At 35.4% G+C, this 16701-nt stretch overlaps 1 protein-coding gene across 1 annotated transcript in view; it reads left to right on the forward strand.

Annotated features, from left to right (window-relative positions):
- Positions 1 to 16701, forward strand: part of LOC150100977 (protein grainyhead-like) — a 267013-nt gene that overhangs the window by 181443 nt on the left and 68869 nt on the right. Inside the window, exon 14 of the mRNA XM_090401949.1 lies at positions 9810 to 9892. Within this exon, the coding sequence (XP_090258075.1) occupies positions 9810 to 9892 (83 nt within the window). The remainder of the gene's footprint in view (positions 1 to 9809; positions 9893 to 16701) is intronic.

Here is a 16701-nt window from a genome sequence, read left to right on the forward strand (position 1 = left end):
AATTAATTTCTTGTCATCTTTAATTTATACTATAACCAAGTGAAAAAACTTTCAAGATGTTAGTCTAGCTTATGTTGTTGACATCACAGCAGAGTATGCAGGATTTTTAGATATATGGTGCAAGAAAATACTGGAGAAAAGTATGGATAATATTATTTCAGTGAAGTTTATAGAAGATATTTACCTCTGGGCAAAGGCATATGTTGACATCAATATTGCCAAGCATAGGGTAAAGAAGCCAGATGTTACCAACACAATCTTTATGACACAGCACAACTGTGTGCTGTGTCATGAAGATGACAAAAATGCTGTGCGTTGACACAATCAACACACAGCATTTTTGTAGTTAGCAAAATAATTATATATTACAACTATAGAAAACAATATTACATAAATAATATAACAACTGCTAGGAGATAATTCCTTTCTTCAACTGGTTCCTGTAGTTAGTTGATCTCTGGCATAAGCAAGCGGGTTTTTCCTCCCAGAAACTTCATGTTTTTTTTTCATCCCATAAATTCAAGAAAATTGACCTACATTATTTCAAACAGTAACATATCTTGTTAAGGGTTATGTAACAAAAGATGGCAGCACTTGTTTTCCAGTCTCTTCATTAGTTGCCACTTATAATTAGTCTTGGGCCAGCTATCCTTAATTGGCTACCGGTGGAGATTGAACTATCCATTCAGTCTCCAAAAGCTTAATAGAGTAAAAGGTCTTCACTTACTCCCTATAAGGAAATAAACGGCATTAGCTGATTATTTATTTAAGTTACTTTTACTAGAACCTTAATATAATTAAACCATGATGCTCTACATAATAAATTTAGTTTAATCTTTATCCAAGTGTAAGCAAACAAAGTTTGTGCCTGAAGTATCTTCATGACTGAGGCAACTCGTGGTAAAGGTGGACCAAGCTCTCATCACTCCTTGTCTTAGTATCTCCCACAATGCAAAGCACATCTCCTTGTGGACATGTATAATGCTATGCATTAAGGAAAGGGCCAATACCCAGACTGGTTTGGACCTTTATTGAGGTTTCATCACTGGGAGCCAGACCCCAGAGGTGGTGATACTAAGGCGGAAGTAATAGAGAAGTCATATTTACCTATATGCAGTGGCCGATTTAGGCATTAAGGGGCCCCGAGGCGTTTGCGATTTTTGGGGCCCTTTAAATTATTAAGTTACAAACAATTCATTTTAATTTTTGTTTTTAATATTTTATGTATAATTGCACAATGCATACACATACATATATAACAATAATTACTTCACAACAAAAATTATAAAATGTTTTGTATACATATAAATATGAAAATAGGTAGGTAACTTTAATTGTATATTACATATTATAGGAAAACAATTCGATAATATTATAATCACATTCAGGTACAGTCTGTATTTTGTACATAAGTATTTTATGAAATTATACTGGCACTTTTCTACTTTTTGCAGCAGCAAATTTGTCAATTAATAAATCAAATTCTAATTCTTGTAATACAGAATTTTCAATTGACATTAGTGACAAATTTGATAGTTGATCTTGCCCCAATGAATTTCTTAAATACTTCTTGACACGCTTAAAGATGGAAAAAGATCTTTCTGCAGAAGCATTACAAATAAGCATTGTTAAAAAAAATTTTAGTATTGTTTCTACATTTGGAAAAGTTGATTGCAATCCGTTTATGATTGTTTTGTACATTTGAAATGGACATGTGATTTTTTCTTCTTTTATGTATTTTAAGAAATGATGTACTTTGTCATCGAAATAGCTAATTTCAATATCATTCTTATATATATTTCCCAATTTAGAAATGCAATCGTTTATATCGTCTTTACTCATATCGTGATAAAAAAAAATTGAAAAAATGACTTAACACATTAGAATACATATTAATTTTGGTGGAAATTTCAGTACTCAATCTATCACAAATCATATTATGAGTTTCTACAATGAACAATTTGTGACCTGTTAGAATTGTCTCGTTTGTATTATTTGATGCTGTATTTAATTTCATCAAAATGTCTTTTTTTTTTTTCTTTATCCAGTTTATTTCATAATTTGTTTCATCAGTTAATAGATTTGCTTGTTGTTCTATGGTTTCAAAATCATTTCGTACATCCATTATAAAATTATGCAAAGATTTTAAAAGTTTTACCTATTGCAAATGTGTAAAACGCCTGAAGTTTGCTTACACTTGGATAAAGGATTAAACTAAATTTATTATAGTCTAACCAATCTTCATTCCTTGTCTTAGTATCTCCCAAATGCAAAGCACATTGGAAGATACTAAGACAAGGAATGAAGATTGGTTAGACTATAATAAATTTAGTTTAATCCTTTATCCAAGTGTAAGCAAACAAAGTTTGTGCCTGAAGTATCTTCAGGACTCAGGCAACTTGTGGTAAAGGTGGACCAAGCTCTCATCAACTCCTTGTCTTAGTATCTTACATAATGCAAAGCACATTGGAAGATACATTATGGGAGATACTAAGACAAGGAGTGATGAGAGCTTGGTCCACCTTTACCACAAGTTGCCTCAGTTGCTTACACTTGGATAAAGGATTAAACTAAATTTATTATAGTTTAACCAAGTGAAAAAAAAAAACTTTCAACATCTTTCTCTAAATCCAGAGTAATTGAATAATAAGGTGAGACACCTTTCAGCAACTCATATAGGTAAACATGACTTCTCCATTGCTTCCACCTTGGGTCTGGCTCCCACTGACGAGACCTCAAAAAAGGTCGAAACCGGTTGGAAGCTTCGGTGATTAATGGCAATGCTGTAGCCCATGAAGTTTTAACTGAGGCTCAGCTGTTGCTGTCACCCAGGTCCTGGGGGTGTGTGTGTGGGGGGTAATGAATGGCAATACTGTAGCCCGTGAAGTTAACTGAGGCACGGCTGTTGCTGTTATCCCCTCGGATGAGATATGAGCAAATGAGTGGCTCTGCTCGGTGGGTGGGTGAGCCTGCCACAGTGTAGAGCCAACTGGTTCTGAGAGTTCTTCTCAGTGGCAGGGTGAGCTGTTACTGAGGGGAACAACGCTGAGTTTTTGGAATTTGCCCTGTACTTGAACATTCAATAAAGGTCAAAACCAGTCTGGGTATTGGCCCTTCCCAATAGCGTTATACATGTCCGCAAGGAGATGTGCTTTGCATTATGGGAGATACTAAGACAAGGAGTGATGAGAACTTGATCCATCTTTACCACGAGTTGCCTCAGTCCTGAAGATACTTCAGGTGCAAACTTTGTTTGCTTACACTTGGATAAAGGATTAAACTAAATTTATTATAGTCTAACCAACTGGAAAAACAACTTCCAACATGTTCTACATAATGTACATTTGTTTCATTGTTGAATATACTGATTTATGTTATTGTTTAATTTGAAGTTATACTGAAGATGCCCTTGATACTAGGGCAAAAATTTTACACTACTAAAAATATATATGCAAGTTAAATCCATTTTATGATATTTATTAATTGTCATATCTTGCATTCTTATACATCAAGTTATCTCTATCATGACGCAGTATTTTGAGAGCAGAATTTTTATCTCCTTTTCTGAATGGACTGAATATAGCATGGGATGGATGCCAGCTGAGTATAAAAAAGTATAAAGATTGTTGTTAGTTATGAAGGATTTTGGAGAGATAGCAAAAAACTCCTCTGGTCTTAATGCTGTCTAGGATATTTACGAAAAATCTTAAATGCCTTTCTGGCAAAAGACCTCAGGAGACATGCAGTGTACTGTTTCTGGTATGGTCATAGGTGGTATGCCTTGGCCATTTATGTAGGGCTTTGAAAAAAAAATGATGCCAGGTCATCTTTATTTAGTTCTTGTTACAGCAGCACCATATGGTTAAGAAAAGAGAAGTACAGATAACAGAAATTGCACAAAATGGACTTTGCAAGGGACCATATTCTCAATAATTAGAATTACAATATTTTTCTATATACTGCAATAATTTATACTGTCTTCATAAAATTCATCCTTGTTTACAGAAGCGGAGGCAAGGAAAACTATGCTCAAAGGGTACATTTTCCGGAAAAGATCAAAAACAGCATCATCCTCTGCCATAGCATTAAAATATTGTTACTAAAGCAGTTATATACAATGGTGACCAAACGCTAAGGAAGAACTATGTTTTTACCTGTGTATGAAAAAATTTTCATGACTACAGCCAAATTTGGGCATAAATTTATTGCCAGCATACTAATAACACAAAATATATTACACAAAATATATGTTATAAATTTCATACAAATTAAATTGCAATATGTTTTTGGCAAAAGTTACAAATTTCCTAATGACATAGTTAAGGAATTAATGTACAGTGCTTACAGAAAACTGTGGAGAGATGTTTCAATATGGAATATGTCCATCATGAATTGTGATACAGCTCTCAAAACATCATACCATGTTTAGCACCAAGTGATTTAGGAGTTCTTGAGGCAAACTGGCCCGTTTCTCCTTCAGAACGAGGCTAAGGCATTTGTTTTCTGGAGGGGGAATTTTGAGCATCAATGAGTCTCCCTATTGAGTCCCAAACGTGTTCTATGGGATTGAGATCTGGGGAGCATTTCAATTAGATTAATATCCTTGGTCTCTAAAAGTTTCTCCACTGCTCATGTACAATGTAGGGTGCCATTGTCATCCATAAAAATCAATTCTTTGCCTATAACACCACAGAACAATCAAATCTGATGTTGAAGAACTTCATTGCAATATTGTTTCACTAATCAGAGTCCCTTTATCCAGCACCTGCAGCTCAGTGTGTCCATTAAGCATAATGCCTCCACAAACAATGACTATTACATCTATGCCTTTTAAGACCATTCTCACGATGGTAAGCAGTGCCACATTCATGCCAGATCAAGGGTTGTCTAGATTCGGAGGAAAGACTAAAACGAATCATCTGTAAAAAGTACATTAACCCAGTGTCTTGTCCAATTTTTATGGATACAATACCATTGAAAACGTGCTCTTGATGAAATGTGAATAATGTGATGCAGACGACAGGCCTTCAGCCATGTATAGACCTACTTGTTGCAGATGGATTGTCACAATTTGTCAAGATATCTGCGTACCTGTGCTTGAATAGAGCCAACTTGCGAGCATCTGCTGTGGTGCATCAATTATGCTTTTCTGTTATAACCAAAAATCTGTCTTCGTGGTAGAGAGGGTGATCTCTTAGCAAACATATGGAACACCTTCCATTGGCTTGAAATGCTGCCAAGAGCTTGGATACAATACTTTGTGAGATTCCAAACTCTCTCTCTCTCTCTGGCAATATCAGTATTCTGTGGCTATGTTTAACTTTCCAATAATTCTTCCCCACGTGAAATCATCTAGATAATGTCTTTGAAATATTACAAGACATCCAAGTTTGCAACTTTATTTCTTCATGATAAGAACTTCCTTCAAACACAATTTGCTTAGCACAGCCTTTTGCCTTTTATTCTTTTGAGTATTGTACATCCACACTTTGTAGAGCCAATCTTGGCTTTGTGCCAAGAATAGTCAACTCATGCTAAAGGGGGAGAAAGAAATAAAGGATGTACGAATTGGTCACCAACACATGAAATCACATGCTTTATACGTAAATTTTCCAACTGTTGTACAAGCAAAATAGTTACCACTTTAAGAACTAGAATTTTCATAAAAGAAAAACTAATTTTCCGATGTATAATAATACAAACAATCATCCCACGGAACGCATTGATTACCCTAATATCTGAATGTATTCTCCTTCTTTTGACATGCGCAGCAGTGTCAAAGGGTCCACATCTGTGGGCGTACAGTACTACCACGTGACTCCTTTGTGTGCGATTTGAAATTTTGAATGTCTACCCACTTTCTACACCAAATTGTCAGTTATATAAATTGCCACTAGCTGATTCATCTGAATTTGCAGTTGTAATCTTCAGAAATGGTGTTCATGTTTAGATTTTGGACACCAGTGTAGTTTCTGAAATTTGAAGTGCAATGTACTATGTCATTTTGGATCAATTTTCACCTGATTTGGATAAAATTCCTTAGTTAACAACCATATGTACAACAAACAGAAGTTTTTATATTATCGATTATATTAGCTCTTGTACTTATGGGTCAAAGCTGGATAACTGGGAGGTGACCTCCACATAGCCTTTTGAAGAATACAGAAAACTGATCAGAGCTTCTGACCTGATATCCAATCCTACTCTTCTCATGGTGCACCCTGTGGGGTATCTACCTGGATACTGAACGAATGAGAATGAGCTGGTAATTTAGGATTTAGTCGATCAAATTGTATTCTTATTGGCTTAAACCACAAATAAAATGATGGTGCAACATGATGGAATATCATGCCGACTGGGGCATTGCCCGGATAAACAAGGTCCCTGTTGTTTTTGTTAGGGAACTAGGGCAAACAGTGAAAAGTCAGCTACCGGAACAAACCCAAACCCCAACTCAACATCAGCAGAGATCAAAATTGGCATCATCAATGGAAAAGAAATGGAACTAGCAAAAGAATTGGGTAAGTACCAGATCAACATAACAGGTGTTAATGAAACAAAGAAGACAAAAGAAGGTGAGATCTTACTAAATAAGTATGGGATGTTATTTTCAGCAATAATGATCAACGAAAGCATGTTATATTCAGGAAATAACAATCAAGGAAAGGAGTAGCTATAATATTAAACTCTAAATAAGAGGATAATCTTCTTGAACAGGCAATATCATGTAGAGTGATGTGGGCTAATATCAGCATGGGGAACTGGACAATGAGACTTATTTATGCTTATAGTCCACAGAAGGTTCCAATAAGGAAGAAGTGGCGGAATTTTCAAGGCATTAGAGAAGGCAGCTGACACAACGAAAAAGGAAAAGTTGGTCCTTGTTAGAGATCTAAACAGCAGCGTAGGAAATGATTACTAGACATACAAGAATATTTTGGGAAAATTTGGTAAAAAGAGCAAAGCTAATAATAATGGTAACTGTTCCGCTGACTTTACACTGTTAGATTTATTCTTGTGGAACTTGCAAAAGATCGAGTATTTGTACCACCACTACCAGCCAATTTGGATGAGCTTTTCCAGAATTACTGCTGCCATTGCTGAAGTTACACTAGATTGCTCTGCTGCATGTGGCAGGAAATTGATTACAGATGGGGACAAATTTGCAGAATTACTGGAGGCAGTTATATCAAACTTTAACTGTGTTGAAACTTTAGGTGTTGTATACCTAAAAGTTGTATACCCCCTTTTAAAACACTCTTTATTTTTCAATAACACCTGAAAGAGTTTAAAAACAAGAATCAAACCTTAGAGATTCAGTGGCATACCCTAAAGAAAACGTTGATTCATTCAGCCAGAGAAGAACATGGTAAGGTAATCTGCAAGGATAGAAAAATCAGAACTCATGTTGGACTCAGGAAATGAAACGGACAGTTATGGAAAAGAAGAAAGCATATTGAAAATTTCTAGCAAGTAAGTCACCTTGCGCTCTTAGGGAATACAGAGATATAATGTAAGAAAGAAAAGCATTGTGTGAAATTAGCTAAAAAAAGTCATGGGAAGACTTTGGTAAGAACATTGAAAATAAATATCAGGAAGGTGGTAAAATATTCTGGAAGCTATTGAAAAAGCTTAGAAATGGAGGAAAAAGTACTGTTAAAGGAATTAAATATGATAAAGTGGACATGAAAACTGAGGAATGCAGCTGGAGTAGATGATATTTGATCATAAATGCTAAAATATACAGGTATAAAAGTTTTATAGTGGAAAGTCATGTACAGTGGCTATACTGCATAATTCAGAATGTCTGATCAGTGGGTTGAATTCCATATGATTAGAGTAATTGAGTGCTCATTGTACAAGCGAGTAAAGCAGAATGTGAGAATTATAGAGGAATTTTTCTACTGAGTGTTCCTGGTATGATTTATGCATTCTTATATTCTTGAGAAAAACAGCTAAAAAATCACAACTCCATCGTGTAAGGAGTAAAAAGGCAGTCAATTAAAAGAAGAAAGTATATCAATAGTAACTGGAAAGTAAGTCACTTTGTGCTCTTAGGGAATACAGAGAAAAATGTAAGAAACCAAAGCATTGTATAAAATTACTAAGTAAAAGTCATGGGAAGACTTTGCTAAGAACATTGAAAATAAATATCAGGAAAGTGGTAAAATATTCTGGAAGCTATTCAGAAAGCTTAGAAATGGAGGAATGTTTAGGAGAAACTTGGAGAAGAACAAGCTGGGTTAAGGCCAAACAGAGGTGGTCCTGATCAGATTTTCACTTTAAGACAAATAGTTGAGAAATCATGGGAATATAACAAGGATCTGTATTTAAGTTTTTAAATATATTTAAATGTATTTAAGGCATATGACAAGGCTTTCCAAGAGGAAAGCTGTTCAAAACACTCAAGTTATATAGTGTAAATGGGACATTATATCAAGCAATACATAGTCTCTATTTGAGGTATTTCAGCAATTGGAATTGTAGGAGGTACAGGAAGATCGTTTGATATTAAATCAGGTGTGCAACTAGGATGTATGTTATCTCCACTGTTATTCATTATCTATATGGATCATGTTATGAAGGAAAGTAGTATAAAACCTGATATCAAAATTAGATATGTTAATCTCAGCTCTGTACTTTATGTGGATGATGTTATTCTTCTAAATAAATCCAGGACAAGTCTTCAGGATTCCCTGACCAAATTAAATAACTTCTATAAAATCAGCATTAAAAAGACAAAGATTTGTGAAAATAGGCAGAAATATTGAAAACATAAACTGCATCCTGAACACTTAGAAGGAATGCGTCTGGAATTCATATATTTCACACAGTTGATACTACTAGCCAACACTTGAACTTTTTCATTCACTCCAACTTCCTGCATTTACTGCTTTAAACCCCACTAAGAGAAGTAGCATTACCTTTTAAACTTTAATACATTCATGCACAGTTCACTGATGGACTTCTTGGATTTCTCTCACATCAGCAGTTGCTGATAACATCATGGCCTTTTCCAAACAGATTTCAACATTAAAAAATTTCTGTGAGAATGCATGTCTACTTGACTAAATACTGTGTTTATTCAGGCAGAAGTGCATTTTCATGGAAATCTGGGAATAAAAATAGACAAAATTAGGAATAAAGTCATTAGAAACAAGTAAGGTCAAGCTAGTACTGGATTCTGTAGCATATATTATTATTATTATTATTATTATTTGACACCTCCAGGGAGTTCAAAGACTCATCGAGGGAGGGCACCTGCTGTACAACGATGTCTCCACCACTCAATCCATTAACTATGCCAACGCCATCTACCGATGACCACCACCACTAGTATTTCCACCGACAATCACAAACATCCATGCCCACGGCGGGATTCGAACCCGCAGCCTTTTGGCTGGAGAGCGGATACGCTAACCACTCGGCTAACCAAGCTTCTGGACCACACTAATCAGAATAGAAAGGAAAGTGGATGGTCAGCATAGAGGGATATATATATATATATATATATATATATATATATACATACACAAGGAAAAACATTTTATAATGGAGAGATGCCCTGACATTATTCTAATTTCCAATAGGAAGAAAAGAAAAAAATTTGTTTCTATAAAGTAGGCAAGAGTTATAGATATTAATTTTATCATCATATTGGTTTAAATAGTTTAGAACTTTGGGGTGGCAGTACATTATCAGTGTATTACTAATAACTTATGATAATCATTTATCATGTAATAATTAGATAATCAGTTCTAATAATTAGATAATCAGTTCAGTCAGTTTCAAATTGATGTTTTTAACAGAGAGCGAGAAGTTAAGACCAATGGACAAGTAGGAGTTCTTCCAGTAAAAAAAATTAAAATATTCCCATTTCCTGGAGAAAGAGGTATTTATTTATTTATTTTTTTTATTTATTTATTTTTTTTAATAATATATGAACAGACTGTTATTTTTATCACAAAACATGGACTAGATATTAAAAAAAAATCATTTAAAAGTCAAGTGCTTATATTTTTCAATGTACATAATGTAACAAATGATGGCAGTATTAATTAGTATAGCATACTTGAAAGAATAATCTTTGAGTAGAAAACATGTTCAGCTACAAACCACTGACTTCCAAAATTTGTTTGTAATCTACATTAAAAATCAGTAACTATTCTGCTTGTGTGCTAAGAATGATTCTGAAAACAATTTATTCAATTTCTTTCAGTTCAACTGTGGGTATTGTTTCTTTACACATTATCATTCAGATAATAACACAACAATCAGACAGATAATAATTATTATTATTAAACAAGACCTCATGTTTAATAAACTCATCTAGGAGGTCCTTTTATCTCACACACATCTCATCATACCGCGTCTTAAACACATTCAAACTCCTTGCAGACACCACACTCTCAGGCAAGGCATTCCAATCATTCACAACTCTGCACGAAAAAAACCTGCCTCTCACTCCCCTACTCACACCCTCTTTATACAGTTTCCAGGGATGACCTCTGGTTCTCCCCTGATCTCCCACTATTCTCTGTAGAACTTCTCCACCATTGATCCTATAACAACCCCTTACCAAATTGTAGGTCTCTATCATATCTCCCTCCACTAGACTCTGCAAATTACATCTTTTCAATCTTTCCTCATACTCGACATTCCAGAGGTCAGAAACTACCTTTAGTCAGTCGCCTTTGGACCCTTTCCAACATCTCTTCATCCTTCTGAAAACCAGGTGACCAAATTTGGGCACAATAGTCCATGTAATAATAATAATAATGTATAATAATACATAATTCCATGTATAATATCGTCCATGTATAATAATAAAAAATCTAAATAATAATAATAATTATTATTATTATTTAGGCTTCCAAGGAGTCAAAAGACTCATTGTAGGAGGTCCCTCCTAGGAAACACAGTCTATCATACCACTCATTGACTGTTCTTGTTCTCACCACTCTATCAGGCAATGCATTCCACGGTTCAACCACCCTCCATGCAAAGAAACCACTCCTCACCCTCTTGCTGACAGTTTCCTTTTGTAACTTCCAGGGATGGCCCCTTGTCATCACTCCTTCCCTTTGTTCAACCAAGCAGAAGACCTCCCCAGTGTCAACCCTGTAACCACCTCTCAATAGTTTAAAAGTCTCAATCATATCACCTCTCCTTCTATCCATCAAACTCTGCAGTCCACATTCCCTCAACCGATCCTCATAACTAACATTATACAGTCCTGAAACCACCCTTTCCACAGTTAATTTATCCCCTTCAAATCCTGGGGACTACACTTAGACCAACAATAGTCTAAGTGTGATCTGATCAGGGTCTTATAATACATTGGAATGATAACTCTTTTATCTCTGCAGGTCAGCATACTTCTCATTATTGCAGCAATCCTCTGTGTTATGTTCACCACCTTTGCAATATGTCCCCTGAATTTCAGGTTTCTATCAATCATCAACCCCAGATCTTTTGTCTCCTCTACATCCTCCAGTATAGCTCCTCCAATAGAGTATGCAGCATCCCATCGATGTGTCCCAAACCTCAAGACCTTACATTTTGCTGCATTAAACTGACATCCCCATTCATTTGCCCATCTGTCTCACGTATTCAAATCCTCTTGCAGGACTACCACATCTGCACTATTACTAATAACCCTTCCCAGCTTCACATCCATGGGTCGCTGAAGCACATGGCAGGTGATTTGAGCTGTTTTAAAAAAAAAATTGTTTTTTAATATAATATAATAAATATAATAATAATAACACAATCACCAAAGTGATCATAGAGAACATCTAAAATTCTGTCTGTGTGTACACACACACACACACACTTTCAAACTTCCCTGTAGGAAGAATGTTTGGATTGAGGACCATGCCATGGAGTAATGTAATAAAATCTTTTTCGAGGACACTGTCAACATTTCAAAGATGGAGAGCATGGCTTCTAAGCATTTCTGTCATTTGCTTGTTAATACAGATCACATAACCCAATATATATGTATGTAATATTTGATTGACTAACTTGCACTGAGTATCTAATCATAACCCAGCTGAATATTAACGGAGCATTCTGAGGATACAACAGCATATTGTAATCAACACCTGTCTCTTGAAAGCATAATATAACATGCTCACACATGTTTGTGAAAACAGATAAATGTTGCACAAGTAACAGCAGCGACCAGCACAACATTTTGCTTTGGTGTATCCAAATCTCTGGGAATGTTAGAGTACATGCTTTCTTTTAACCCCAATAAGAAATAGATGTTAAATTTAGATTACATGACAGCTAAAGCTTCTACTTATCACTGCTTTCCAAAGAAATCATTTAGCATGTTCATTTGGATGATGGCTCAGTCTCTTGCAAATCAAGTGTCACATTTGTTTATCTCCAGCATTGTCATCAAGTAGTGAATGATGCCTTGATTTATTATGCATTTACACTTTTTGTGAAAAACAAGGAACCAATGATATACTCTCATAAAATGACATATACTCACCACCAGTTTTCCATTATGGAATGGCTCTTCATTCCAAACATAAAGGTCCTCTGTAATCTACATCCTTGAATTTTTAGCTGTTGGCATAACACTCAAATGGAACCAGTCTTTACCTAAGAAAAAGGTTATGTCTAAAATTTCATGTTGGTTGCCAACATAGAAACTATCACTAGTTTCAAAACTTTGAAACCAATGATAGTTGTACATTGTTTATCTTTGTCTGTTTCTTGAATTCATAAATAACCTACACTCTGCACAGATAGAAGTAGATATTTTGCACATCTGTGAAGCATCACAGAAAGGCTAGTCTACTGTGACATTTGCAGAGGAATTGTGTCAACAAGTGTAGCAGTTGAAGTTAACAGGCTGTTATAGGCCAGGGAATGTAGAGAATACTGATTGTGAAATGATTGGCAAATTGGATGGGCATGTAAAAAAGAAGGTGATCCTGATGGGAGACTAATTACAGGAATATAGAATGGACGGAGGAGATTGTGTGTGTGGGAACAATGAGTGAGTTTGTTGAATTTCTGAGGGATAAATATCTTAAGCAGCATGTGACTGAAGCAACTAGAGACTTCAGCATTTTGGATTCAGTGATAACTTCACAAGATGTAGCTGTTAATGAGATATTGACACTGCTAATCTGTCCGACGTGTTGATGCTAGTCAACTAGCATCAACACGTCGGATAGATGAGCTGTGCAAAAAGATGTTGACAGTTCATGGACATTCATATCCAGTAGCATGCTGCTGTTTAACTTGTTTGTAATGATATATCATGTGGAAAGATTAGAGATCTTCAGTTGTTTGCAGATGATGCAAAGTTGGGGAGAGTTATAAGTAGTACTGCTGATGTTAATTCCCTTCAGGAAGATTTGAATAGACTTTTGGCTTGGACCAAGGAGCAGGGTTGTAGTTTTAATATTAATAAGTGTAAGCTGTTGCATTTTGGAGTGCAGAAATATAAGGCTGTATACTATATTGATGGTGCCGTATTGCAGGCAGTGGATGAGATTTGGAAGTGATGGTTGAAGTAAACTGAAGTTTAAGGGGTATATTGCAAGTGTTGCAAAGACTACATATCGTAGTGCTGCTGTGATAAGAAATATTCTAACTACATATGTAGGGTTAAGGAGGTGGTTGTGCCACTATATAAAGCACTTGTCAGAGCACACTTAGACTATTGTGCTCAGATTTGGTCATCTTCTTTTCAATGTGATGTGGAAATATTCCAGAGCCCTGATATTGTTTTAGTCACTCATCCAGAGATGTGTGACTAAAGCAATACCAGGCCTCTGGAATGCTGGCTATGGAGAGAGAGAGGGTTTGAAGAAATGTGGATTGCATAGTTTGGTAGATAGGAGGAAAAGAGGTGATATGATAGAGACATTTAAGTTAGTGATGGGATTTTATTGGGTTAATTCAGAGATTATAAAAAGAGTAGAAGGTGAGAGGGGTAGAACCAGTGGCCATCATTGGATGTTATATAAGAATGCAGTGAAGAGGTGTGTGAATAGATTTTTTACATGGAGAATTGTCAGTGAATGGAATGCATTACTAAAATATGTTGTTAATGGACAGAGTGTAACAGATTTTAAGATTCAGTATGATAAATATGTTGTTAGTTGAATAAACCTCTCATGATGAGTCTGCCAGCTCCATGGAGGGGTGTAATAATAATAATTTGCTTGAGATATTCTTGTTATCATTTTCATTTGCTCCTGCCCAGAAACGATTTCATTATTGTTGATACACTTCTACTCCTTTTCTTGTTTATCATACTGTGTCATGAAAATGCTGTACTTCACTAACTTTAAATTTGCAGTTTGTATGGGCTTGCACATTGTGAAATGTCTCTGAATTCAGTGATTTTGAACCAAAATATGCCTCATACCTCAACAACGAAAACATCCTGAATGAAATGTTTACAACTGTGGTTTTGCTTTGGAGGTGTTTCAAAATTGTTTTCTGCCTGAACAGTTGCCAACCCATTCACCAAACTATACAAATGCTTTCACATGTTTTACACTGATACTAAATACTTAGTGAAACACATGAAAGTACTGGTCTTTATATTAGTTGTGTGACTTTTTAAAGATCCTGTGTAACCATAAGAGTGCTAATATGTCTTACCTGGAAACAAGATATTATTATTATTATCCAGGCCTCCATGATAATAAGAACAAAAGACTCATCGTGGGAGGTCGTTTTTAGGAAACACAAAGTTTATCATACAACTCCTTGAACCATTGACTGTTCTTGCTCTAAACACTCTCTCTCTCTCTCAGGCAATACATCCCATGGTTCAACCATTCTCCATGCAAAGAAACCACTCCTCACACTCTTGCTCGCAGCCTCCTTTCACAACTTCCAGGGATGGCCCCTTGTCATCACTCCTTCCCGCTGTTCAACCAAGCGAAAGAACTCCCCAATGTCTACCCTATAACTGCCTCTCAACAGTTTAAAAGTCTCAATCATATCACCTCTCCTTCTTCTATCCACCAAACTCTGCAGTCCACATTCCCTCAGTCAATTCCGACATTGTACAGTCCTGAAACGATCTTTGTTATCTGCCTCTGTACCCTTTCCACAGTTAATTTATCCCTTCAAATCCTGGGGACCAAACCTGAGAGCAATAGTCTAAGTGTGGTCTGTTCAAGGTCTTATACAACAGAATGATAACTCTTTTATCTCTGCAGGTCAGCGTCCTTCTCAGTATTGCAGCAATCCTCTGGGTTACCTTCACCACATTTGCAATATCCTCCCTGAATTTCAGTTTTTTATCAATCATCACTCCCATATGTTCCAAAGAATTGTAGAAAAATTAAAAATTGCTAAAATTACAGAAATGGACCATAGAATAAACTCTATCATCTTTGACACATTTATTGATGCTATGGTGCATTTCAATCTCATACTGGAATTCATATCATTTGGTATGATATGAATTCCAGTTAAAATCCTGTTAGTTGATGCTAACTAGTTGTTGCAATAGACATTTTACAGAAAGACTTCGTTAACAGCTAAATGTTGTTCACCGATGTCGCTGTTCTCTTTTTACAAACATCTAAGTGTCAATCATAGTAGCCTAATGTTTCAGACCTCTTGATCAACCAGTTTATTGTTGATTTTCTTGGACCTTACCTGCAACTGAATGCTATTGAAAATTCTGCTGCACTTTCACTACAATACTACCAGAATAAAGCATATAGGATACTAAGGCAGTTGATGTGAAGTCATTAGCCTCTCTCTCTCTCTCACACACACACACATACACAACACTTAGCAAAACGATTTAGGATTTATAGTTGCCAAGAAATTATATTCTTGGTTTAATCCTTTATCCAAGTGTAAGCAAACATAGAGTGCACATGAAATATCTTCACAACTGGGTTACTTATATATAGAGGCTAATAAATTCATATCACTTACCTTAGTATCCCATAATGTAAAGCACAACACTCTGTTTTGGACATGTATAATGCTATGTGGGAACGACCACTATCTAGACCATTTTCGACCAATTATGGGATACCAAGGCAGTTGATGTGAAGTCATCAGCCTCTTCACACACAAACTGTTTACTTACACTTGGATAAAGAATTAAACCAAAAATATAATTTCTTGGCATCTATAATTCATTGTCTGACCAAGTGAAAAAACTTACGACAGCAACAAAAAAAATTTTTACAAGTTAAAAAGAAAGCGATGCCACTATGCCGCATCACTTTCTCACATCTGTTGTGCTGATTAGCATCAAAATCATTCTTTTACATTATATATGCTGAAGAAGATAATCAAGTTTTATTTGATTATCCATGTACATATTTGTGTCTATAGCATCTCTCTCTAGTCAAAACGTTAGAGATAATTGTTATTACACTGCTCAAAACAATTAGGGGATATTTTAGTTTCTGTCGGATAATTATAAATTTCTGCAAATAATTATAACTATTGGGTACTTTATACATGAATAAATATTTCTTACTTATGGATAGGGTGTAATTGATATTGTTTAAATAATCGATATTTATTACAAATTTAACAAATTATACATTTTAGCATGAAATAATTTTAACAAGAATAGCCAAAAACGCTTTTGTTAATTTTTAATAGGGCGTATGGTCTCCATTAACACCCAAGACACTGGTACATCTTGATTACATGGACCAGATAAGATGATCAAACAGTTCT

Source organism: Typopeltis vanoorti, chromosome 12 (assembly GCF_054136105.1).
Source record: "Typopeltis vanoorti isolate ZY-2024b chromosome 12, IOZ_Tvanoo_1.0, whole genome shotgun sequence".
NCBI lineage: Eukaryota > Metazoa > Arthropoda > Arachnida > Uropygi > Thelyphonidae > Typopeltis > Typopeltis vanoorti.